General features: G+C 38.4%; 1 protein-coding gene and 1 long non-coding RNA gene across 4 annotated transcripts in view; one reads left to right on the top strand and one right to left on the bottom strand.

Moving 5' to 3' along the window:
* The window catches only part of ppp1r9ala (protein phosphatase 1 regulatory subunit 9A-like A), a 55,159-nt gene that overhangs the window by 7,577 nt on the left and 20,230 nt on the right, over positions 1 to 27,352 (bottom strand). For all 3 annotated transcript variants that reach the window (XM_082176038.1, XM_082176039.1, XM_082176040.1), the window contains exons 3-15: positions 16,052 to 16,184; positions 12,931 to 13,051; positions 9,897 to 10,001; positions 6,942 to 7,065; positions 5,786 to 5,944; positions 5,639 to 5,692; positions 5,328 to 5,557; positions 4,538 to 4,634; positions 4,372 to 4,450; positions 1,555 to 1,706; positions 1,207 to 1,468; positions 582 to 633; positions 356 to 427 (exon numbers count right to left, since the gene is read on the bottom strand). In XM_082176038.1, the coding sequence (XP_082032164.1) occupies positions 356 to 427; positions 582 to 633; positions 1,207 to 1,468; positions 1,555 to 1,706; positions 4,372 to 4,450; positions 4,538 to 4,634; positions 5,328 to 5,557; positions 5,639 to 5,692; positions 5,786 to 5,944; positions 6,942 to 7,065; positions 9,897 to 10,001; positions 12,931 to 13,051; positions 16,052 to 16,184 (1,640 nt within the window). The remainder of the gene's footprint in view (positions 1 to 355; positions 428 to 581; positions 634 to 1,206; positions 1,469 to 1,554; positions 1,707 to 4,371; positions 4,451 to 4,537; positions 4,635 to 5,327; positions 5,558 to 5,638; positions 5,693 to 5,785; positions 5,945 to 6,941; positions 7,066 to 9,896; positions 10,002 to 12,930; positions 13,052 to 16,051; positions 16,185 to 27,352) is intronic.
* On the top strand, positions 16,191 to 21,115 carry LOC309503544. Its single transcript, XR_014207713.1, has 3 exons — positions 16,191 to 17,216; positions 17,258 to 17,460; positions 17,564 to 21,115. It is a non-coding gene; the product is annotated as an uncharacterized lncRNA (long non-coding RNA).

Below are 27,352 nucleotides of genomic sequence, written 5' to 3'. Positions count from 1 at the left end.
AGACGCTGATATCCAGCATGACTGAGTGAATTACAGAGGTTATGAAGATGATGACGATTCAACACTGTAAATATTGACTCCTTGCATACATTGAATGTTTTTGCCAATAAAAGCCTTTAAAACCATAACAAATTAAATGCTGATCATTGTTTTCAAGCATACCATAAAAACGTGAACAAAAAAAATCTTCAAATACAGAAGCAGCAAACTTTGCAGAACACAAAATGATGGTTCCTTACAGAGGAGCAGATTTGGGAAAACAGCTTTCACACTGACAAACCTCTAATGTCAAATGGATTTGGATCATCAGTGTGTGTGTGTGTGTGTGTGTGTGTGTGTGTGTGTTCATGTGTACCTGCTGTCCAGTGACGCCCTTGTGGATTCTTTGTTGATTTTTTTCCCCTTTCCTCCAGATTTCCTTAAACCACTATAAGAAACAACATGCATTATATACAACACAATCCATAATGAACTCACAATAAGAAAAAAAATAGTAACTTCACAGTAAACCATTAGAGGCTAATTTATTGATATTGTAAGATACTATGGAGGATGGTGGGGATTTGTTGTTTTGCACCAACCCAAAATCTGGGAATCTTCTTTTGGGTTTTCCAGCTGCATCATTAGACTCGTCTGAAATAAATAACAGAAATGTATCAGAGCACAAACACAGACAAACATCTGATGGCCAGGCTAACATGAATTGATTTGCACTTTCTTGTCGCAGTAATGAGAAAACTCCTTGAGGCAAAATCACTCAACAGCTGGACTACTTTAACAAGCCATTTCAGTGCAACATTTCTAGTGATCATGTCTGACAGGCTAAAGGCCCGTTCACACAGAGAACAATAACTGTAAATATAACTATAATGATAACTATAGCAGCGTCTACACAAGCGGAAGATAACGTTCTGTCATGTGTTTGTGCTTTATTTGACATTCCTTTCATGAATTATGCCAGGAAACACAGTCAGGATGTGCAAACAAATGCCACAAGTAGCAGATGCAATTAAAAAATTTTTTTTTTTAAAGAAATTAACACTTTTATTGAGCAATGATTAAAAAAAAATGATCCAATCAGAGTTTGGAGTCAGATCTATCTGTATAATAATTACTAAATAGGTCTTTTTTTTTTTATATTGCTGTTGCTGGGCGGAAAATATATAATTGTAAAAAGCTCCATTATAATGGGATCCAGAAAGTTACCTTTGACCTCTTTGCCCTTGCCTTTGGACTCTCTCTTCTTCACGTTCCTCAGGAAGCTGGAGGGGGAGGAGTCTTTGGGGGGTGAGAGGGCGGGGCCCTGAGGATCCCTCTGCACTGATTGGCTGCTGCTCGTAACAGATCCTTCATCCTTCGGGTGGTTTGCAGGGGAAGATATGGCCACCGGCAGGGACAAACTCTCCTGGATTGATCTCCTACGAAACGGTGGAGAATCTGGACTCAAAGACTCGCTCTCATCCTCACCCTGGAAAAGAGAGAAGCGCATCCAACGTCAGAGACATTAAACGAGATGAATTGGGTTTTTCCTGAAAATCTCGAGCTCTTTGTGACCTGTGCTTGTCCCGTCGGGGAGCTGAGCGTCTCTTTCAGTTTGCTTCGGGACGGGGGCTGGCGTTTGGACCTCTGAGCCAGATGGGCTCTTGCACGATGGGCGCTGGTGTCCAAACGCTCCGTCTCGGGAACCACCTCACTCCAGTCCGCTCCTGGAGAACAATCCACCAATCATCAACCAATGCTTTTGGAGATCTTTGGAAAGCTCTCCAATTGTCTAAATTACTCACTCATTCCCTATATACAGTGTGGGCAGAATTTAAGACGCTCTGGTCCATTTGTACAGAGTTTTCTCAGGGAATTGAATTTCCGTATATCTGTATTCTGTATATCTGGCTGAGCTATGTTTGCCTGGATCAAAACATATTTTGAAAAGATAGAAAGCTGCGGTCACATTTGCCATTGCTCTGCAAAATTTTGTGGGTGAAATCCAGTCATTTCAATTGGGCAATTGGGAGTTTTGACTTAGTGCGAAAAAGTTCACCATGCAGATTTCACTCGTGTTCAACGCTGATGTCAGAAAGCTGCTTGGTTTGAAAGTGACTTCTGTGAGAACAGTGCTTTATACATTGCTACACTACTGACAATTGACCTTTTTTTCCTAAAAAATTTCACTAATGTGACCGCACCTAAAGAGTTTAACTCGTTCCCCGCAATTGACGGAATTTTCTGTCATTTATGAGACAACGCTTCCCCGCTTTTCCCTTCCCAAAAGCAAAGTGTGAAAGGGACTTTTTCAATCACATTCACATTCAACCACAGAGTTACGCCAGCCGTCACTGTTGTTCTGCCTCTGGATATAGTCCAATCAGCGTCAAGTCACGTTCTGTGGAGATCCGCCTCTTTTTGGGAGATTTCAGAGTGTTACCATAGACTTCCATAAAAATATTTAGATTTTTCGAACTGCAGGCACTGCAATGCATTCTCTATGGGTTCAGGGAGGGCTCGCACTAACGTGCTTTCGTCATACGTAACCTTAACTTGTGCAGCGATTGGTGGAAACAAATATACCTCTATTAATAATCTTTAAGCTGAAGTGACATCCAATAATTTCCTCAGTGCATAACTTACATCTCACAGACATATTCTCCATCTGTAAATGTTAGAAAGTCACGAAAATATTCCCACTTTGCTGTCAGGAGTGGACGAGCTTCTGAAAGCTAAACTTCCGTGAACGAGCGCCGCCGCGTGCATGCAGACGTAGCGCAATAGCATAGGAGCGCAATAATTCTGACTAAAATATACATTAACACTAAAATATAAATGTATTTTCCTAAAAAAAAATGTGTTGAATATTTGTTGTTGTTGGTGAACATAAATTTGCTATAGAATATCAAACCTACAAGTGTATTTTTATGATATCAGTTTTGTTTTTATTTGTTTTCATTTTAAGTTTAGTGAATTTAACTACTACTTTAAAAAGCATTATTTTGTTTTTAGATTGTAAAGTTGCAATGTTAGAATGGTTATTTAACAATTAGCCTACATTCGGTCCTGCATTAATAATTCAGTTTTCTTGTGCTCCCCCAATTTTTTTTAGCACCAGCCGGCACTGGGTAGGGGCGCTATTATCTTCTGAAAGAATACTGAATATCCAGTTTAAAACACAGGCAAAGAAGCAGCAGAAACAAGCCATATGTAAGCAGATGTTTATGTAAAATAACGTGATCATCAACATTAAACAGCGTATAAATCAAAACTGCCTAAAGTTACTGAATGAAATGTCGACCCAGGACGAGCTATAGGACTTTGAAGCTTAGACTCGATTTCCTCCATCTGTGTTTTGATCATCGTTCTGAATCAGATTCAGATGTAGTCTTTGACAAAAACGAGATTTTCTCAGCTTTTCGCTCAAAATGTTGCTTTTTTATGAAATTTACCTACATTCAAATGTTGATTAAAAAAAATAATGCATGAAGCTAGATTAAAACAATAAAAAAAAAAAAGAGCGTCTATTCTTTCTTTCGATAAATTGCATCTTCAGATATTCATTCAACAAAATATTCTGTGGGCCATTTCGTGAAAATGATCAAAAATGCTAGTGCTGGCTGGAAACTTTTTTCAAAAAAGTTTGGCGGGGAAAGATTTTATAAGGGTCAATCAATATGACAAATCACACATTTATACCCACAAACAATTAAAAACAGAAAAACATCAACAAACATGTTATTTTAAGGCCCTTCACACTGTGTTTAATTTTCAATCCATAATGGTCAAAAAAAAGAAGAAAAAAAAAGAACAAATATTAGTTTGCATCAATGGACAGTACTGTACTGTCTGTCATTCAACATTTCTATTGTCAAATATTGTCAAATATTAAATGCTCAACCCATCAAGCGATTTGAGTGTGTTTGGGAAATGTCCCATCCCTTACAATAACCGCACGTTTCAACACACTACTAAGTATTATTACTATCTAATATTGTGACGTGTTCGATCCCGGAAGAAAACTCAAGACTACAATGTAGGCGTTTCAGTGAGTTGAGAAACAGTGAGCACTGATATAGAGAATATAGAGACTTTTTTCATCCTCAAACAGCAACATTACACACAAAAGAAAGTTGAACATAAAAAAATAAAAATAAAAAAGCATAATAGGTCATCCCAACACTAAGGGATTTCCCATGTGAAAAGTCCATTAAATGCTTATTTAGCTTAATAATGCATCTTTCTTGTTGCTACTCCTCAGTTTTTCTCTGTTTCTGTGACTGATCTCAATTGTTTTAACTTCAGTATAGGCTCAGCATGACCTCACAATCAAAGAATCCTTCTTGGAATCAGAGAGCTATTAAAAAAGCAGCAAGAGGTTTAACTCACCCAAAAGAAGTGAATCTGCAGACTTACTGCCCGACAGTGAAGACTCATGACGACCACCGCCAGATTCAAGCTTGGCCAACTACACCGAGAGAGATTGACAGGTGGAAGTCAGAGAACATGAAAGCTGTGTGTGTGAGTGTGTTTCTGTTCATGTTCAACTTCTCACCCTCTGCTGCAGATCCTCTATCTGAGTTTTATATGAAGCCTCTCTCTCCTCCAGAGTTCTCCTTAACTCCTCCTCCCTCTGCTCAAACTCCGCCTCTCTACAACACACACACACATCCAGCCAATCAGAATCTCTGAACTCTTAAGGAACATTTTAAGCCCCACTCTAAAGGGTTAGTTGACCGAAAAGGATTCTCACTCTCATTTCATTCCAGATCTGGATAACTTTCTACTGTGAAACTCTGAAGGAAATTGTTCATACAATTAAAACATACTGTGACTATTCCAAGTGTAAAAAGAACAAAAAGCAGTAAAAAAAAAAAAAAAAAAAAAGTATCACAAAACAAGTCCATACAACTTGCAGACTATATTCCCAGAGTTTTGATGACAGCTTTGTGTGACAGAAGGACTGTAATTGTTTTGTGGAAACCGTGATTACGGTTTATTTTTCCGGATTATTCGATGAACAGAAATCTCAAAAGAAATTATTTGTTTTGTTTGTCTGTTTTATGTTACTGGAAATGGAAATATTTTTTAACATTATGCTGTACTTTTAATCAATTTAATGCATCCTTGCTGAATAAAATATTAATTTCTTTAAAACCCCAAACCTTTGAATGATAGCGTATAAACACTGCTTATAAACTCTGTGGAATACTTGATTCTGATTGGTCAAATCACACCATCCAGTGATATGTTATTCCCAAATAACAACCGCTGAAAATCCCTTACATAACAGTTAAAATGTTAGGTAACATTAATGGAGAGGTTAGTGTTGTGTCTCCACTCACTTCTGCTGATAGTCTTTGAGCAGCTTCTTGGCTTTGATGTATTTCTTATCCAGAGCTTCATATTGGCCCTGCGTGTCATTGAGCTGCTCGTTGATGCTTTTGCAGAGAGCTTGAGCCTCCAGCCAGTTCTTCTCCATCTGGACGATTCTCTCCGAGTTTTCCTGAACGCTCCTCTCTAACTGAGCTTCCCTCGCTTCCCACGCCGCACGCTCCTCCGACGAATCCCTCAACTACATCATCAAACAAACATCACCGTTAAAACACACAGGAACTGCTGTACGTTTGATATCAATGGATACGATGGTTCGTACTCTCTCTTTTAGTTCATCTACTTCCGCCTCTGCAATGGTGTGTTTAATCTGGAGCTGAAATTAAAACAGAATATACAAAGAATTAAGAAATCATTAATGGCAAACTATTAAAAAAAAACAAGTGAAATGAAAAGCACAAGGTGCTACCTCTTTAAATCTGAACATTAGCTGAGTGGTGTCCATGTTTGACGGCAGGAACACTTCTTCGCTCTCTGGCAGGTCGTACACTTCCACGTTCCTCCTGCCGAAACTGGAACCCAGGATGACATCCTCCCCCCCTTCCTCCTCATCCTCGTAGTGCTCGTCCTGTGAACACATCAGACACACACACATGATGTAACGCACACACAACAAGAAACAACCAGTCCAACAATAAAGCAGAGATGAGAAATAAGTCATAAATGAGCTGAATAATTGTCCTCTTATTTTACATAGCTGGTAAAACATTAACCATTTAGAATTGACAGGCAAAACGTACCTGAAAAACAGAGTGACTCGACAGGTATAAACCCGATTTCGATTGTGAATGAACTCACAAATCTGTTTCCTCATTCAACATGGTGCATTTTTACATATAGTTTGCATACTTGAGAACATTCAACACAAAGCAGCTCTGAAGAGATTACAGCTGAAAAAGCCTGGAGATGCTAAAACTCGGCTGCGCGGTGTCGTCAAAATATCTTCTTTCGAGTTCAGCAGAAGAAACAAATTAATACAGGATTAGAACAACTTGAGGGTGAGTAAATGATGACAGAATTTTCATTTTTGGGGTGAACTATCCCTTTAACTTTTAAACTGAACGGCACGTTTTTTGAATGTCGTGTCATGCTCGAGATGCTGCAAAAGATGCAAGTGCAACTGTCAGACACGTCCATCTTCTGTTATGGATTTCCTCAAGCAAAGGTAAATATGACTGCACCTTAAAACCCTCTGACAAGATTAAAATAAAGTAAAAAAAGGTACGTCTGGTCCAAAGTTTAGCATTATCCAGTTAGCTGCTGGTAGATCACATAACTATACCAATGATGTATGACTGACATTATAAATAACATGCCGCAAACCACTAACTGAGAGGAAGTAAGCTAATTGGTACACTTATGAAATTATAATAAATACACTTTAGGAGTCTTTAGGAACTACTATAACCAATAATTAACAATTAACATCAACAGGAACATACAGAAGTGCACTGATACTAAACTTCAGTACAAAAGTAGCTCTGTATACTCTCCACAAAATCACTTCAAACTTGTAGAAAGCACAGATGTAAGCAGAAAGGCTCAGTTAGATGTGCTTGACTGACCTCTTCGGTAGACTGCTCGTACGCGTCGTCCACCTGCTGCTGCTGGCGTTCCTGCTCGAGGGTCTCGCTGATCAGACGCGCCACCTCACTCTGAGCACCCGGCTTCTCTCGGCCAATCAGAAACCTGCACGGGGGAGAGTGACAGGTGAGCAAGACGGAAACAAGGATGATTATGTGTGGAACGTATACTGATCTGCTGATCAGGTGGAGAGGAAACAACAGAGCCTGTGTTAGTGTGCATATTGTTTATTTGCATGTGGGGAACTGGTAGCCCAGAGCCTACAGAGATTAATATGAGCATTAACAGCATTCATATTTTTTTAAGCAATTGCTAGAGAGCAAATAGAGCACAACTGTAAAGTCATTCTTGGTGTGTGTACAGGCCTTTATATTTATAATTAGGAATTTAACAAATCTGGTTCCTTCATGTTTTCATTAGTGTTTCTTCTGGGGAAGAAAACACATGTGTACTTAAAACATTACTGACTGTGTTTACTTGAATACTCTGCATTTCGGCATTGTTTTGTGTGTATTTGACTGTTTAAGCGCAATAAGCAGCGAAAAAGAACTCAATTTATCACAGAGAGGCGGCTTTATGTGCGCACACTTTGGGTGTGAGCACAAAATCTGCGGGAATGAGTACAATTGTGTGCAATACGTGTGAAATTCAAGCCCTGTAACACCAACAATATTCATCAGTGAGTGAGTGAGTGAGTGAGTGAGTGAGTGAGTGAGTGAGTGAGGGGAAACGGGTTTGTGTGTAACTCGCTGTCGGAGACATGAGAGACCGAGAAAGAGCATCTGTTATCATGCATCTATTCTGCGGAATATGAGTATTGGAAGCGTTTCAGATTTTTCAGTATCAATATGTATCGATAAATCTTTTGACAACACTACATTGCACTTAGTTTATTATTTCAGAGGCCTTTTTAAAAGTATAAAATATATATTATATATAAAATTCAACCGTGTTAATGTCAAGCCCTGCCGGTAAGCGATAACCAGCTGATCCTTGATGTCATGAAGTACATGATGCTCATACCGCCATTTAGAGAAGCTGAGGTGGGATCATACTTCAAGCTTACCACCAAGACTTCCGAAACGTAATAAAACCAGCCAAACAAATGTAGGTAGAGTTCGCTGGAGAGAAGAAAACACTTTTTGAGAAGTGGTGTCTCTCTATATTTAGGTCACAAGTCTTCATCAGTTGAGCAAGAGCTTATCTTACTAGAAGAGTTCAAAGCCTGTGCACCTGAGAACATAGCGGTTCACTTAACTGAGCTAAAGGTAAACACTCTCTGAAGCTACAGCGATAGCAGATGAGTTTGTGCTTACCCACAGGTTTCATGTGAGTCTAAACATCAGTCTGCAGGCGTTGAGAAGTCTAAAAGAGAAATGTGTGATCCGTCGGAAAGAACAGACACAGTCAGTCTGTTGTCAAACGCTCTGATAACAAGCATGTTTGTGATCAAGGTCACGCCCACACTCCCTTAATGCTAACTCTCTTAGTAAGTCCATTACAATTTTAAGAGACACTGGTGTAGCACAATCTCCTACTCTCTTACTCTAGCTGATATTATGCCGTTCTCTGTCAAAAGATACTCTGGTACTAATGTGCTGGTCCACGGTATCGAGTTAGGGTGTGCATATGGTGTACCTTAAATCTGATCTGGTTAAAGGTGCGGTTCCTCTTGGTGTACGACCTGTGTTTCCAGTGAAAGGCGTAAGCCTTATCTTAGGGAATGACTTTCGAATGTACTCATTCTGCTAAACCTGAGTTGGTTCCTTCTGAATCTATTGACCCAGATCAGGAAGCAAAGTCCCTGAACACTGCTTCATCTGCTGCCCAGCATTCACTTGCGAGAGTGGGAAAAGCTGTTTGAGCAGTTATTTTTTTATCATGTCGGGATCTTACATAAATTCAGACCTGTTGTACGTGTCAGCAGGGTCGTTTACTGTGTGTGTGTTCATTTGAAGCACAAATTTGGTGTTTTCAGGGGTTTGTTCTGCTAGTTTGGTGCGGACCAGGGTTCAGATGGCAGCACTAACAGAGCAATCGTTTGGAAGTTGTGTCTCGGTCCGCTTGTTTGGTGCACACCAGGGTTCGGATGGCAGCATTCTCACACGTATTTAAATGAACAACACTAACAGAGCAATCTCAAGTGTGCCAAGTGTGAACACACCCTAAGTCTCATGACCAATCAACAAGCCCCTTTTCATCACGTAAAAATAACAGCTATGCTAGATCGCTTTACATGTCAGGTCTCTTCTCGTCTATTTGGAGGGTGTTTAAGGCCAGATTAAGGCGTGATGTGGCACACCTGCCAACACAAGACTATTAGAAAACTCGAATGAATGACCACACTTAACCCAACTAGACTGAATGTGAGGTTTTTCCCATCTTTTCTAAAACTTCTAACCCATAACAGAAGACTTCATATTTAAGTAACTCAGTGGTTCTCACACTCTTCTGGTTGCACTCCCCTTTAAACCTTTAAAAGAAATCTGGCGCTCCCCATCCCCACCTCTGCCTACCAAATAATTTCACAAAAAAATGATGAAAATGTAAAGATTTTCAAATATTTCAGTGATGCTGATTTGTTTGAACAATGTGCAGTGAGCTCTTTTGACGGCTGCGTCACGAGCTCGGCTTCTTGTACACGGCAGCGGAGCGGCGAGTTCACAGCTTGTGATGCCATTCGCTGAAGAGATGCAGCTTTACGGTGATGATCTTGGGCTTGTTCAGACAGTGCGCAGTCAACGGTCTGAAGAAGAGAAATTCTGAGGAATTTGGCATTTGGTGCCGCTTTATAAGGCACAGAGCCAACCTCCATTTACACACTCGAATGCCTTTTCCACAGCACTTTTTGTTTTTTGTTTTCTTTTTCTGCCCTGTAGTCGCCGCCATACACTTTGAGAACCACTGATGTAACAAACAGACGTAGCAGAACTGACCTGACAGTTCCCTTCGTGTTCTTGAGGACGGTCGCAGCAAAGTGTTGCGTCACACCAACCAGACTGATGCCATCCACCTCCACAATCTGATCATTCACCTGGATCCTGGAACAGAACATAAAGAGGTTTAATGTGTCTCATTAAGCAACTATTAATGTATACTTAAGTTACAAACCAAACAGCAAACAATATTAGTGACACCTCAAACCAGTGTTGTGAAATGTTCTTGCATTGTTACATGTAGATATTCATCATTATTTATTCCTAATAAAAAGTAGCTTAAACAATACACATTTTTGTGTATTACTGTAGAACTTGCGTCAATATACACTACCGATCTAAAGTTTGGTATGATACAATATTTTAATGTTTTTGAAAGTCTCTTTTGCTCACCAAAGCTGCAGTTATTTGACAAAAAAGTAAAAACATTAACATTGTGAAATATTTTACAATTACAATTTGTTATTACAATTTAAATACCTGTTACACCTGCTCAGTTATTATCAATTACTTTTTGATTCTCAATTATTAACAATGATTTGTATTATCAGTGTTGAAAACAGCTTTTGCTGCTTAATTTTCTTGCGGAAACCATGACACATTTTTTCAGGATTCTGAAGGATCATGTGACACTGAAGACTGGAGTAATGATGCTGAAAATACAGCTTTGATCACAGGAATAAATTACAGCTTAAAATTTATTAAAATAGAAAAAGAATCTGGGCTGTATAATTAATTTAAATTCAAATTATATTAAACTGAATTTAGAAAAGTTCAATTTTGTAAAAGTAATTAAAAAAAGTTGAAATGATTTATTTGTATGAGCTAAAGTCATGTAAAACATGTTGCCATGACTTTTTTTACAGGCCTTAGATATGGCAGCATACTTTGTTCAGATGTTTTGAAATGCATTTGTAAGTAAATGCATGAAATAAAATTAAATGCAATTCAAAAAGTAACAATTTACTTTAATATCCGATTACAAAACACACGTCGCCCTCAACAAAGCTCAAAAACCCCACAGTGATGTAATCCTCTAAAAGTTGACACTTTGGCGATGTTAAACATCTGGATCTTTTCATTGTATGTACTTCCCACTGTTGTAAAAGTGCTGCTTAATGCTGCACTGTGACACGTAAAATACAAGCTAAGCTCATGTTCATGACTCACTGAATGAGTAATCGCATCTCTCTGGGCAAAGACAGACTGCTAACACTTCTCACACCTAATCTGCACTCGAACTACACATCACAACATGTTTACGGCTGACACCTCTGAGGCCTGATACCCAGCTGGGTGGCTTTTTCCACACAGCACTGAGTATTTCAAAGAGTCAGCAGCTGGCAGCGAATGCTGAGATTCACAGGGAAGAGGAAGTGTGTTTTCTGTGCTGTGACAGAGACATAAATGCAGTGTGTTTGGACAGAGAACGTTCGACAGCCGATCCGAGAGATCAAACGTGTGTGTCCTGCTTCAGTTGCCCTCAGGATGCAGAACATGAAGACATGCCCAACACGACTGCAGCTGCAACATGACCCGAAACAGGGTTCACCAGCGCGCACACGGTTCAAAAGCTTGGGGTCGGGGTCAGACTTTTTCATGTTTTTGAAGGAAGTCTCTTATGCTTTTCAAGGCTGCATTTATTTGATAATATTGTGAAATATTACAATTTAAAATAACTGTTTTGTATTTGAATATATTTTAAAATGTAATTTATTCCTGTGATAAAAGCTGATTTTTCAGCATCATTACTCCAGTCTTCAGTGTCACATGATCCTTCAGAAATCATTCTAATATGCTGATTTGCTGCTGAAGAAACATTTCTGATTATTATCAATGTTAAAAACAGTCGAGCCTCTTCATATTTTTGTGAAAAACATGAACAAATTTTCTGGATTATTTGATGAATAGAAAGTCACAAAAAAAACAAAAACATTTATTTGACAGAAATCATTTTAAAAAATCTAAAAGTCTTTACAATCACATTTTATCAATTCAATGCATACTGGCTGGAAAAAGTATTAATACTGGTAAAAGAAAAAACTTGCTGGCTCCAATTATTTGGACGATTGGTCTGATTAGGATGATATAGCCTAATATATGAAAGAGCTGCACGATTCTGGATAAATTGAGAATTTTATTTATTTATTTAATTTTTTAAATAGAGAAGAGATCATGATTCTCCCCGTGATTATGGACAAAATAAACAAAACAAAATGTAACTTACTAGAGGTTCTGACAAAATGTTAATTGCTGCAGTCCTGATTTAAACATTAACATTTTGTACTTAATTTGAATGAATAATAAAAAATAAAAAAAACGGTTTGAATGAATGATTCAATGACTCACTCAGACTTCACTTGAATCTCTTGACTGAATGATTCTAAGACAAATACCTTTTGTAACAGTCACTTCACTTGTCGCCACCTACTGGTGTAACACTGTAATTGATACAATCGTTAATTTGAAGCGTCAAGTTACTTTCGAAAGGTGATTTGCTCTAATTTAATCACTACCGCAGACATCAGTGTTTATATACAAACTACTTTTATCCCAGCACTTCTGTGACAATTTGAATTATTGTAAGACAGAAATTATTCCGTGTGGTTGAAAAGACTGTTTGTGAAGCAGTTTCACATCTATACATGTCAACTGCTCTCTGGATCAGCAGCAACGCAGGTCTGAATGTTCACTGTGATCGTACTTGTCAAATGTTTAATAAACATAGCCGAATTGTTGTCATCGGTTGTGAGATCGAATCGAGATCACAATCTTTTAACAAATGATTGTGCGGCTCTAATATAGAATATCAGGACCTGTTGAGGAGAGGTGTGTGTTTTTTCGTGTGCTGGATGAAAAACAGGTGTAAAACCCACAGTAAACCCCATGTAAAGGAGGCTACATGTGAGGTTCCAGATGTGTCACAGCTGGTAACTAATAATTACTGCCCTGCTCAGTAATTCACTGCTTGTTGTGAGAAATTCTACTGTACCGGTGCAAACTTTTAATCTTTTGATGAATGAAAAGATCTCACCTCCCATCTCTCTCTGCGGCTCCATCCTGCGTGATGGTCTTGACGAAGATGCCCAGTTTCTCCAGACCCTGGTCTGCCCCGACACCCATCCCTATAATACTGATCCCCAGCCCTTTATCACCTACACAAAGACAAGTAAAAAGAGAGAAAAAGAAAGGCAGAATGATTTAAATGACTCACTCATAAATATTTCACTTGTTTCATTACAGGATGAATCAGTGTTTTTAAGCCAATCTCTTGACTGAATTATTCAAGGTTGTCTTCAAAAAGGCCACATTACAGTAACAGACTTTTATTAAATTATGAATATCAGTTTTGCAACAATTGATGCAGACATACTCTAGCATTCACAGTTCCTCCCCAGTTCAATTGGAACATTTATTCAACCCTTTACAATGGGAGTAAATCGCTTGCATATTCAACCAAATTTCATGCTAGATGACTAAAGAATGTCTTTAATTAGCCAATGGCTAGTAAACTGTACGATTTCAGTAACCTGTAATTGAGTTAAAGGCAAAAAATAAGTTCAGCGCTGAGCAAAGAGAAATGACACGCTGGATCTAAATGCAGGGCTCGACAGGACTGTGCTGCATCGGCATGAAAGTCTATCATTTACACGTGTTTTTTAGCCTTGCCTATTTAAACATTCAAGCGCAAGATGATGCAAAAGATAACTTGCGCGAGTCTGACATAAAGCCGTGTCTGACAGGACACAAATGCTGATTTGAGCTCTTTCACGTCTTATTGCGCTTGAACAGACAATTTCACACGAAATTATGTCAAAATGCCCATCTTGGCGAGTATCCTAGTAAACAGTCGGTTGTCTTAAGTGAACGTAAACAGTTGAGATAGAAAACGCATGTGTATTAGTATTAGTATATTGGATCCGTGCATCGTTGCTGTCTGTGTTTTAATGTTAATCAAACAACAAAAGACTCACTGCAAAAAAAAAAAATGTATGCTCTTGACTGAATCATTTTTGTAACTTTAATAAGGAGGATTTATCTGTTTAAGTGTTATTTTACATTTTATGTATTTTTATTTATTTTGTATCTTTTTCTGTTGTTTATTTGTGCTATTGTTTGCCATTTGATTATTGCTTCTTATTTTATCACAGAATGTTTACTTGTCTTTAATAGTGTTTGAAATTTATATTTTATATAATATTTATGTAGAATTTTTTTTATTTGCATTGTTCTGGCATTCCATGTAAAAAGTCTGCTGAGTAAAATAAAAAATGTACTAGCCAATGTCGACTCAAGCTTTAGTGTGTCTGTAGAGGGTTTATTGGAACTAAATTAAAAAAGTGTTTTGTTCATAAATTGTTACCGCACGAAATAAACAAAGAACATTCTGCTGAAAGATACCTTATAACTTATTGAAATACAACAATCCTGTCTCATGTAATCGCTCAATCAGTGTTTCAACTGATGTCAATAAAACAGCTTGTAAATGTTACGTTTACCTCAGGAAAGCCATTTAATATGCATTGCTTGATAGTTAGCAAGAAAAATGAAAATTTTGCTAAATATATGCACTATATTACAAATTCATTATATTTTTATGTAACCTGTTCTTAAAGGTGAACTAAGTAACTTTTTTTACCTTAACTGAACAGCTTCGGAGCCATTGGAATGGTTATATTACTTATTTCGGGTTGAATGGTGGTCGTTTCGCACCCCCCTGGTGCCCGTGAGCGGAAAATACGCACTTGCAACTTTGAGCCGGCGAGCCGCCGGCCGCTGCGTCAGGAAGTCTCGCGTGATATCAGGTCTCGCGATGTAAACAATTGCTTTACGGCCAAAAGAAATCTGCTAAAATGCTGTCATTATTGCGCTCCCTCACGCTGTCCGAACCCGAATGAAGATGATGTTTTAAAGAATGTCCCATCTGCTTTGATGTCGTTGATCTATAGCCTCTGGTGTCTGAGAATCAACAACGAGTTTTTACAACAGTGTTGTCAAATATCTATTCCGAAGCTGTGGGGGGAGCTCTAGAGAGAAACCTGCGAGCAAAAAGCGAGAATACAGCGAAACATGAAATTTGCATCAATGGCCAGTCCTAATATGACAGCGGTAAAAACAGTTTAAAGGCCTGTTCACACAAAGAGTGATAACTAAAAATATAACTATAACAATAACTACATTAAAGGAGCCGTATGTAAGATTGTGGCCAAAACTGGTACTGCAATCACTTTCAAATGACTGTAGAGCGGTGTATCCCCTCCCCCTCCCCCTCCCCCCTGACTCGAGGTTGCCAGATAGGCTGCAGGATCCAGCAGGAACGTAGGCTACTACGTAGCTGTGGTAACTAGAGCAGAGCTGGCAACCCCGATGCCGAAACACTACTGACTTCGTGTCTGGTAGATAGGTGGAGGGTGGAGCATCAGGCCAAAACACAAGATGACAACATCAACATCAGTTGAGGGCTGCAATTTCACTTTTTAAATGACAATATCCTGGCCGGACTACTGTTATGTTGTCAGTGATATAAGTATTTGAAATTAACATGATTTCTTAATGTCTAGTGACATATCAGGACCATTTTATGATTAATTGAAATACATTTCTTACATACAGCTCCTTTAACGTCCACACCAGCAGACGATATGGCTCCGTTAAACGAAGTGTACGCTGCAGTTTTGCCGTCTGCCGCTTTAAATGCTAGAGCTCATTAAAGTTGGAAGGATTCTGATTGGCTGTCAATGTTTTTAGCATTCATTAGCTGGAAAAAAATTGTTCTGAAAGTGATTCCAACGATATCATTTCTCAGTGTCGTTATCCTTATAGTTGTGGTGTGAACTGCTATTTTTATATATTTAGAAAGATTTTTAGAACTATATCTTTATCGTAATCTTTAGAATTATCATTCTTGTTGTGAATGGGCCTTAATTTAAGAGTCAGTGAGAGGATGGACAAAATGAGCATGAAAACTAATATTATGGCTGTTTCTGGTGCGGAAAAACCCTGTATGACATTTCAAGTTGATTTATAACAACAACAAAAAGGTGCAGAATGAGGTCTTTAAAAGTTAAAACTCAAATTGAAATAGTTTTGACTGCTGGTTTATTAATCAAATCCCAGAAAGAGTCAAGAGTATTTTGTGAAAGACACATCCTCACCTTTCTCTATCTCCACGTGAAACACGTCCATCTTCTCCACCCGTTTCTCCAGCTCGTACTCCGCAGACGCCGCCACAGGATCCACGTCGTCATTCCTCCGGTCGTAGTCTTCATTGGAGAACGTGCTGTACACCTGAGACACCACAAACACAACTCAAGATCAATTACAGCTAATAACACACAATAACTGTTCATTTACTTTCATAATCTTTAAGACTGCTTATTATGTGTATTATGAAGATGAGACCCCTTCCTAGATCACAGGTCAGTATTTCAGTTATTGCAAAAACAGTGGACATTTCACAGAAACCAAAACATCAAAGCTGTAATCAGTTTCTCTACAGTCTTGCCAAAGAAGGGCTTCCTCTCTGCTTTAATATCAGCCCGGTGAAAGCAGCCCTTGTCTACTAAAAATAAAATCACTTCAAAACAATAACTGCACACACACACAAAATCACTTTTACAGATTTAGTCATTCTTTAGTCAATTTTAGTCAGAAGGTTTAAAAAAAAATTGATATCCGATTAATCTTTTCCATGGTTTTACAAAATGATAGGGTGACAGTTCTGCAGTGCAGCTGCTCTGAGAGCAACTGTCTAACAAAGAACAGGCAACAAATATAATGGACATTTTATTATTTTATTATAATCGATTGTTGTTGTTTTTTTCAGCCACAAACAACAAATTCTTTCTAAACAAAACAACAGAAAATGATTTCTTGTTGCAGCTCATGGTCAACTAACATGTATTACAAAGTTGAACTTTTAAGCAATTAAGATCATTAAAAAAATTGTTCACTCAAAAATACAAATCCTATCAGAAATAAGACTTTCGTTCATCTTCGAAACACACAAATGAAGATATTTTAGAGAAATCTCAGAGATTTCTCTCCATTGAAAGTACATTACTATGGAGCCCCTAAGGGGACATGGAAAAGAAAAAAGATTGAAGAAAAATTATTTGTCAATGCCTTTGCGCTCTCTCGCAAATGTTTTGCGTTCCGCCGAGAAACTTTACTTTTGCTCGCAAAAAGCTCAAAAGCTTTCATGAGCGAACGCTAAGTTTCTTGGGGGAACGCAAAGGTTTTGCGAGCAAACCCAAATTTTTTTCGTCAGAAAGCAAATGTTTTGTGAGCGAACGCAAAGTTTTTAGGGGCAACGCAAATGTTTCGCGAGTGAACGCAAAGTTTCATGGGGAAACGCAAAGTTTCATGGGGAAACGCAAAGTTTCTCGGGGGAACGCAAAAGTTTTGAGGGCGAAAGCAACGTTTTTCAGGGGAACGCAAAGGTTTCGCGAGCGGACACAAAGTTTCTCAGGGGAAAGCAAATGTTTCGCGAGCGAACACAAAGTTTCATGGGGGAACGCAAAGTTTCTCGGGGGAACGCAAAGTTTCTCAGGGGAACGCAAAAGTTTCGTGAGTGAACGCAAAGTTTCATGGGGGAACGCAAAGGTTTTGTGAGCGAACGCAATATTTTTCGGGGGAACGCAAAGGTTTTGCAAGCGAACACAAAGTTTCTCGGGGGAACGCAAAGTTTCTCAGGGGAACGCAAAAGTTTTGTGGGCGAAAGCAACGTTTTTCAGGGGAAAGCAAATGTTTCGCGAGTGAACGCAAAGTTTCTCGGGGGAACGCAAAGTTTCTCGGGGGAACGCAAAAGTTTTGTGGGCGAAAGCAACGTTTTTCAGGGGAACGCAAAGGTTTCGCGAGCGAACACAAAGTTTCTCAGGGGAAAGCAAAGGTTTCGCGAGCGAACACAAAGTTTCTCAGGGGAACGCAAAGGTTTTGTGAGTGAACGCAAAGTTTCATGGGGGAACGCAAAGGTTTTGTGAGCGAACGCAATATTTTTCGGGGGAACGCAAAGGTTTTGCAAGCGAACACAAAGTTTCTCGGGGGAACGCAAAAGTTTTGTGGGCAAAAGCAACGTTTTTCAGGGGAACGCAAAGGTTTTCTTTTATAATGTCGTTATGAACTTTTTTGAAATGTCAAATTACTGGGTGAATGGCCTTTGGTTGAAGGGACAGAAATCTCTCAGGTTTCACTAAAACATCTTCATTTGTGTTTGAAAGATGAAGGGTGAGCAAATTTTGACAATTTACATTTTTGGTTGAATATTCCAAATAATTGTAATTGTGTAGAATTGATTAGATTTTATTCATAGTTTAGTTATAAGTTTACTTCACCCCAATTTGTAATTATGTATTCACCCCACATTTCATTCCAAATATATTAAGTATGCCTTATTTTCTTCTAAGCATGAGGGCAAATAAGATTTGGGAACTATGACGGTGGTAGACATTTTCAATAAATATCGACTTTGGTCTTGCCTCATACAAAGGACTTACGTTTTTTATTTTATTTTTTTATTTAGGAGCTTAACAGTCCAATAGTCCCCTTTTATTTTTGTTTGACAAACAATCCTCTAGACATTTCAAAATAATTTGTGTTATTACAGTCACACAGATTTGGAAGGACATACTGTAACAGTAAATAATGACGATTTACTTTTCTTTTTCTTTTTTTTTTGCTGAAATATGCATTTAAATAGTGTATTTGATCTGTTTCTGAATAATGGATAGAGTTAAATATGTGAGTGAAAGCAGATTAAGTCGGATCACTGTGAGAGAGTAACAATAAAACTTTGGGTTTGAGTAAAATGATCTCACTGGCTTCCACTAATTATATTTTATCAGTCTGAGGGAAGAAATTGGAGGGGAAACTCAATATAAAATGAATCCAACTGTAGACAGAGTCAAACTATCCTAAATTAAGTATTATTTTGTTGAGAGACACACAGACCGGACTCCAAACTTTGAATGAACAAAGTCGAAGCACAAATCCATGCCAGCTCTCTCTCGTTCTCACACACACACACACACACACTTTTTCCACTAAGGCTCTGTAGATCTGAAGAGAAACTCAGGTATGTCTTTCATTAAATTCAATTCATTCAGTGTCGAAGAGGGAATGCGATCAGTCCACTCATTCAGACTCTTTGTGAGGTGTGATTTAACCTGGTAAACATGTCCTGTGTGTGGAATACCAGGAGCATGTCGGAGCTTGAGCGACTACACATGAACATACACAAAGCAGGCCAACAGCAGTCAGTCAGCTCATCTGAGTCGCGTCATACTTTCATCAGACAGGAAATTGATGTTGTTATCATCACATAATCCGTCCGAGAGCCACAAACTTTTACTAAGACGGAAAGACACATGGACAGATACCATCATAACTAACCGCTCTTTCTGTGGAGGTTTAGAGAGCTTCTCAAGCTACAGATCTGCAGTTTTAGGGGAAAAGAACATTTCTGGAGGGTCCAAAGTATTTCACAATCTGGGTTTATATCATTGAGGGTTGTGGTTTGAATTAAATAGCTTTAAAACTAGGAACAGAAAAGAGTAACTTTATTACAGAGAAACAACCGCATCACTGCACAGAAAACAGCAAACGTGCTGAGCTCTCATGTGATGAAATATATCTCAATATATCAGGATGATGCCAAATTCACACGAGGGCCAAAGTCAAATAACACAGACTGAGGCAGATTCACTGGATTCATTCTAGAAAGATGCATGTGTTGGAACAATGTTATATTTTATCAATACATTTTAAAAACACTGTCTTTAGATATTGATCAAATAATTTCACACTTAACAGCGGACATCAGTTTGTTTTAAAAAGAAAGTCTTATTGTGGACTTTTCTTGTTTTTTTACATAAGAGTGCAGAATATTTACTGAAGCTAAACTGAAAAGCAGATCATGATTATGATGTCAAAACCATGATTCATTACCTTACGACCACAGACATTTACATATTAATTACGCATCACTTGTTCCACATTCACTTACTTGGCGAGTCCTGATGAAAGATGAGAACTACAGAGTGCAACAGCGTGCGTCCACTTTTTCAGATACATTGGTTCCTGAAGTATTTGTCCCATAGGGATTTCTTCATAAAAGACTGAATAAGCCATGAACTAAACCAACCAGCCATGATGAGGTGAATCACAACATTACAAACTTAGTTACTCTGCTTTAATGAGGGAAAGAACTACAATCCCATGAAGCATTGCAAATGACAATCAGATAAAAAAATAGGTTGAAATTATGCACATTGATGGTTTGAACAAAAGCAGCACATACCATCAATTAGCAACACCGTAGCTCACAGTTCGTGGGTCTTTAAAGCCTTAAGTTATTAAAAATCAATTTCCCTATGGAGAACTGTTGCACTCTCTTCTGGTAAAAAAATACTTGTTAATAAATTACAACTTCTTCTGGTACATGAAATCTTGACTAACATCACTTAGTGGACTTTAAAAAAATAAAATTCTGCAAAAGTCTAGAATATGACATCTCTAAAAACAAAAATAGTGTTAGTGTTAGTGTGTGTGTGTGTGTGTGTGTGTGTGTGTGTGTGTGTGTGTGTGTGTGTGTGTGTGTGTGTGTGTGTGTGTGTGTGTGTGCATGTCCGTGCATGTTTGTGTGTGTGGTCCTGGTAAACCCTATGTTGTGTGGACATTCAGTAATACCAGACATTTTTTACCTTAAGGGGACTTTTTTTGGTTCCCATGAGGAAAATGGCTTATAAAAGTATGATTCTTTTTTTTTTTTTATGTAACAATGTATGGAGTTTTCTGTGATGGGTAAGGATAGGGGAAATAATACAGTTTGTACAGTATAAAAATCTAAATATCTATGGAAAGTCCCCAGAAAACATGGAAACCGAACAGGGTTGGGTTGGAGATGGTGATATGTAAATTGATGTAGTCCAAAAACTGGAAAAAAGTGTTCAGCTTCCTGACCCTGAACATAATCTCCCATCCACACGACTAGACGTCTCTCTGTCTACACACACACAGTCTCCTCTCTCAACCACAGGGACTAACTTTCCTAACCAATAATAATTGGTCTTAACTACAAGCTAAACAAAAACACACTGCTTTTGTACCATATTTTTATGTTTGAATGAAACTTAAGCCATTTTAAGACTTAATAGACTAATACAACAAAAAAAACAAGAATTTAAGGACAATCTGATATATACACACACACACACATTATATATATATATATATATATATATATATATATATAAAGTATAACCACACTACAACAATACAAAAACATGCTGTTTGCAATGATTGACTGAAATGGACAGTTCAAAAGAACTGATTCATAGTGGCTTTATGTAGAGACCATCTCATCTTGTGATCTACAACTACTGTGGGCTGATATGCGAATTGTTCTTGTTCACTTATTTTTAGAGCTGAAGTTAAGATGATAAGTGACTGAGTTTAGTGGTGTTAATTGTAACCAATCACAAATGATTTGTTAAACTGATCTAAAGGGGATCTATAATGCAAAATTCACTTTTACAAGATGTTTGAACACCGATGTGTGTCCACATGTGTAAACAACCAGCCTATAATGGTAAAAATCCACCAACGGTACATGCTAGTCGATGAGTTGAATCGACTTAACGCCACAACAACTACATACATTTATCCACTAACCACTCAGAAAAGTTGCAATTGAAAAGTTGTAACTTCCATCAGTGCCCGACTCTGTTTCGAACATGTAAGTCTAAACACCGCTACTGACAATTTCAGACATTTTGGCAGCGTGAGATTCTCCAGTTTTGTTGTTGCCGGAGTATCCGAAGCTCATGTAAAGGGGGAGGGAGCAGCAGCTCATTTGCATTTAAAGGGACACACACACACACAAAAAAAATGAGTGTTTTTGCTGACATATAAGATATAAATTTTGACCTGAAACTTCTTGGGACACCAGAGACTTATATTACATCTTGTGAAAAGGGACATAATAAGTTCCCTTTAAATTCCATGTTCAAGAATCCTTTCAATTGATTTATTAAAAAGAACCAGCTCATAAGAGTCATTCTCTTCAAAGTGGTTGCACTCACAATGCAAGAGAAATACTTGCAGCCATTTAATCACTTCTTTTAACTTCTTCCCTTTAATTCAGACTGCAAGCACAGAACTTGTGTAAAATAGGATTTTTTCAGCCATGGTGCTGTAGATTCCTCCACACTCCTCACAGGATTTAATCTAAACAACAGTCGGCAAATGTCGGCTGGGCGGCACATTAGAAAAGAAAAGCTCAGCATGAATCTTCACGGAAGCGACTGAACAGATATCTCTCAAGCAGTTCACCCACTGACTCAGTGTCTGCTGAACTTTAGAAGCTCGTTACACTGGAGAAAAAAAATAAATCGAAATCAATATTTTTGTCTTGATTTAAAGAACAATATCTTATCCTTAAAACAAGATCAAATTCTCTTGAGAAGCTTCTAAGACTTGTTTTCAGAGAATGTATCTTTGAAGTTTATATTTAAAAATGGAGAAACAATAGCATTGTTCAAGATAAATTCTCTGAAAACAAGTCTTATCTAATCAAATTTTGCTTCTCAAGTAAATGTATTTATTTATATATATTCCTGGAAAGCGAGACAACATCCCAAATTAAAAAACGACTTACACCCACCAGAGAATAAACCTGTGAATCTCCATCTAGAAAAATAATAGCGAGACTGAGAAACTGCAATGATTGCGTGTTAATTAACTGTTAAAATGATGAGAGTATGTGTGTGCGTGTGTGATGAATAGCAGGCCTGCGCTGACCTCACACTGCTCTGTGGTTACACTTGGCCTCTTTTTCTCCTTCTCTTTCTTTCTGTCTCTCTTCCATCTCTCCGGTTGCCCTGGACGACGCCAGCGATTCAAACAATGTTCCTTTTCATTGCTGAAACCTGATCACTCCTGGTCTCTGAGAGTGAGGAAGAGAATCTGTGCTGTGCTGTTCACACCTGCTTCAGCTACACTACAACATTCAAACACCTTCCTGTCTGACTTCTGACCTCCTCTCTCGTCCTCATGTAGACAGAAGTAACAGTTTGGGAACCAAAAAAATTTTATGTCCACAAAAGAAATAAAGTATCACAGGTGTTAAAGATGATATGACTCATGTTCTAAATCCACTACATCTACCATAGTCATGTGACAGCTTTGTGTGAGAGACTAGATTCAATTGAATGTCATTATTTACTGATAATCTTCCTCTCCAGAGAGCTGTTAACCACTGTAATAGGGTTTGGCGATAAACAATATCATATCAAGACTGCGATCAAATTTACGACAATAAGATGATAAGCTCTAGATGCTGCTGCCACTGTTGAGAGACACAGACTCAGGTAATTCACACACGCTTAATTAGTTTATCAATCTCTCTCCAATAACTGCATTAGTCTGCATTTCAATGCAATTTATTATTGAACAAAGATCACAGGGGATGGCTTAAAACTAGCTCTAAAATGACACTTTAGAATTGGCAACAGGATGAGATGCATAAGAAATTAGACCTACACACAAAAGCTTGACTTCATCAGTCACCAGATGTGCGAGACCCAATAATGTCTTGCATTAACATCATCAAACCTGCCATGATGCATCTTAATGTACAAAGTTTTGAGATGCTGAAAAAGAATGAATGATATTTGAGAACTACCGAGGAAGACACTACGATTTTAGTGATTAACCAATTTGGACGCGTTTCTCAGAAAAAGTGAATAGGAATCATCAGAAAGAAATCACATGGAGGGCTTTTTTGATACTTTCCTTAATACCTGTTTGGACTTTTAAAGCCCTTGGTCACTGAATACTTTCAGTGTATGGGAAAAGAGCAGTGTGAACATTCTTCTGAAGAGCAGAGAAGAATTTGAGGCAAAATGAGGATGAGCAAATGGAGACAGAATGCTTAATGCCTGACCACTGTGCATGTTTTATGTCCTGATATTTGTAATGTGGGTAAATTAATACTTATACTGTACATCTGCTTCACATTTACATTTATACAACTCCAGTCCAGAGAAAGTCTGGAATCCTAGACCAATCTCCCCTGTATGTCTCCATCTCTCCCTTCAAAGACAATACTGTCCAACTCATTTAAGCTTCAACAGAGAAGTGTCTTACACACACACACACACACACACACACACACACACACACACACACACAAGCTGTGTGAGGTGAAGCAAACTCAAATCATGTTCCAGGAAACATTTCCCAGATTTCAGCAGGGATTGGTGGAGCATGAGATGTGATCACAGTTACAAAAACTTGAATGGAACACACACATGCATATTTGTATGTAGGCTAGGTGTGTAATGAAACACATATTCGTATTGAACCGTTTGGTACAAGGCTTTCGGCTCGATACGCATTTCAAACCGAACGATTCATTGGACCATTTTTCCTGCCGACCAAAATTTAGTTAGCATTCGCGCTGGCGCGACCACCACAGCATTGGCCAACATCAAATGGCAAACGTGATGAAAGCGGAACGAAACCGCACAACTCATTTGTGCTTAACAGTCCGTTATGAGTTTGGACCAATGTCAGTGCAACGTGAGCCAATCTTGATCAAGCACACTGTTACTACACAGCGCTAAGAGATCCAGTAAAGAAAACCACTGAAGTAATAACATCGCTACGAGATCTAGTGAGAAGCATTCAAATGTCTCCGTTATTATTTCCACATAATGAATAAAATTGTTGCCCTCAAATGTTAATCTGGAGTCTTGCCAACTTAAAATGAACCTGAAATAAAATAAACCTTTGTTTAGGCCTATAACTACTACAATAGCCTATTACATTTCATTTTTTATAAGGAGCTGTTTTTGTTTTATATGCTGAAGAGTCAAGTATAGCTCCATCATTGTTCAAAGTCAAAAAAGATCATACTTTATGATGTTAGTTTTAATAAATAAATACAATTTTAAATCACTTTATGATGTTAGTTTTAATAAATAAATAACATTTTAAATCACTTTATGATGTTAGTTTTAAATAAATAAATAAAAATGTAAAAATCAAGGACATTTTTCTGCCATTTCTTTCTTTTTGCTGTATCGAAAACATACCGAAAAGTGTCACCAGTGTATCATATTGAACCGAAACGTGAATTTTATGAACCGTTCCACCCCTAATGTATGCATACAAACCATACATATGCCCACAAACAGAAGCAAAGATGATTAAAAATATATATAATTTCCTAAATTGAAATGCTGCTTTTTCATGAAGCAAGGAGGCTAACACTTTAACCAGAAACTTAATAGGAGATTTCTACAAGTTGTGTACAATAATGTACAAAATATATAACAATATTGTGTCTGAAATATGCATTTTTTTACAAATGATGTGCAAAATTATGTACTTGACCTTTAAAACGCGCTGATCATCAAACTCAGGAGTGCAACATGAGACAATTAATTTAGTTCTATTCTTTTTTATATGAGGTTGATATTATGTCAACTTGACTTTTTTCCATCGGGAATTGATTGGTTACTAATTGCTGTGACAATTATGTTTTTGATAAAAAATTAAGAGGGGACATGTTTTTTTTTTTATGTATTATAAATACTCCAAAAATTGTCCATTTTGATTTCATGGTGAATTTAAAACTATACACTTGTAATGCCAGATAAATTTTTTGGTTAAATGATTAAAAAAAAAGAGAAAAGTAATGGGACACAAAATAAGACACCATTTCATTATCATCTCTACATGACACCATTTCAGTTTGATTACCAGACAAACAAATCAACTGATGACGCTATCGCAATGGCCGTACACTGCCCTGAAACACCTGGAGAGTAGAGACACCTATGTGATTACAGCTATGCATTCAACACCTCCATCACTACCAAACTTACAGCCAAACTAAGGATCTGGGACTAAAGAGTCACTTATGATCTGAGTCACTTATGTAACGGTGTCTTGGACTTCCAGACTGGCAGACCCCAGGTGGACAGAACTGGCCTCCACACAGCCTCCTCCCTCACACTCAGCACTGGTGCCCCACAGGGGGGTGTACTCGGCCCTCTCCTGTACTCCCCGTTAACTCACAACCACTCTGCTAAGTACAGCTCCAACATCATATTCAAATTTGCTAATGATACAACCATCCTAGGACTCATCACGGATGGCGACAAGACATCCTACAGAGATGAGGTCAGTGCACTCTCAGTATGATGTGCTGACAACAATCTCTCTTTAAACATCAGGTGCTAAACCAAGGGTGCTTCTCATTTCTTATTTGTGCATCCTTGTTTCGAAGGCTGCAAGGAAAGAAAAAGAGGACGGAGGAATTGAAGGAAAACGAGCATCACTTCAAAGCGTCATCAGCTGTGCTCAAAGGATCTGCCCTTATGTAGTTAAGTTTGGTTATTTAAGAAATAATAAAGATAAAGCAAAATGTTCTGTTGATATGTGTGATATATGGTTTATTTAAACTGTAAAAGTAAAGCATAAATGAAAATTATTGCGACAGATGTGAAGGGGAAGAGAATTTATACGTCAGGTTTCTCGACAAGCAAGACTTCCGCATAGGATACACCTGTGCATCCTCCTCAGGAAGATTCCTCACTCCTCTTTGCTCGCCTCCTCATGGTGCAACTAGAGAATTGAGATGTCCTTCAAGATGGCTGGTTACCGGGTCATAGGCTGGAGGACGGAGGAGCGAGGAAACAAGGAAGCATCAATTTGAGTATTGAGAAGCATCTCAAGTAGATGATTGTGGACTGCAACAAGTCACAGAGAGTTGGTCACGTTCCCCTTAACATCAATTGGGTGGAGGTAGAGAGAGTTAGGAGCTACTCTACCAGTTCCTTGGCATTCACATCTCCGAGGACCTTTCCTGGAGCCTACACTAAGACATCATTGAGAACAGCCCGTCAGCGCCTCTATTCCTGTAGAGGCTACAGAGATTTGGCATCTATCGCTGCACCAGAGAGCCTTCAGACCGGCTGCATCACTGTAAGGTATTGCAACTACTCTTCCTCCGACCAAAAGCTCTTCAGAGAGTGGAGAGAACATCTAAGCTCATCACAGGACACAAACTCCCAGCTTTACAGGACATTCACCAGACAGGCTGCTTGAGAAAGGCCCGCAGCATCACCAGGGACTGCACTCCCACTGCTCACCACCCGTTACTACACTGCCGTCTGGCAGACGCTTACGATCCATCCGATCACGGACAACCAGACTGAAGAACAGCTTTTCTCTTCAAGCCATCAGACTGCTTACCAGCCAGCTGTCCTTCATCTAGATCTGCAACACTGCACTACCGACACTTTATTACTGCCACTTGGACATTGAGACGACTTCTCAGTTTCTCACTCAGGTCTACTTACTGCTCTTGATACTTTTACTATTTATCGTATTTATTACTGCACTCCTGTATTTATTCATCTAGCTCTGCGTCAATTCAGTGTCACTTT

The sequence above is a fragment of the Leuciscus leuciscus genome (genome assembly GCF_965113295.1).
Source record: "Leuciscus leuciscus genome assembly, chromosome: 7".
NCBI classification, from domain to species: domain Eukaryota; kingdom Metazoa; phylum Chordata; class Actinopteri; order Cypriniformes; family Leuciscidae; genus Leuciscus; species Leuciscus leuciscus.
This window is presented reverse-complemented; position numbering and strand designations above follow the sequence as displayed.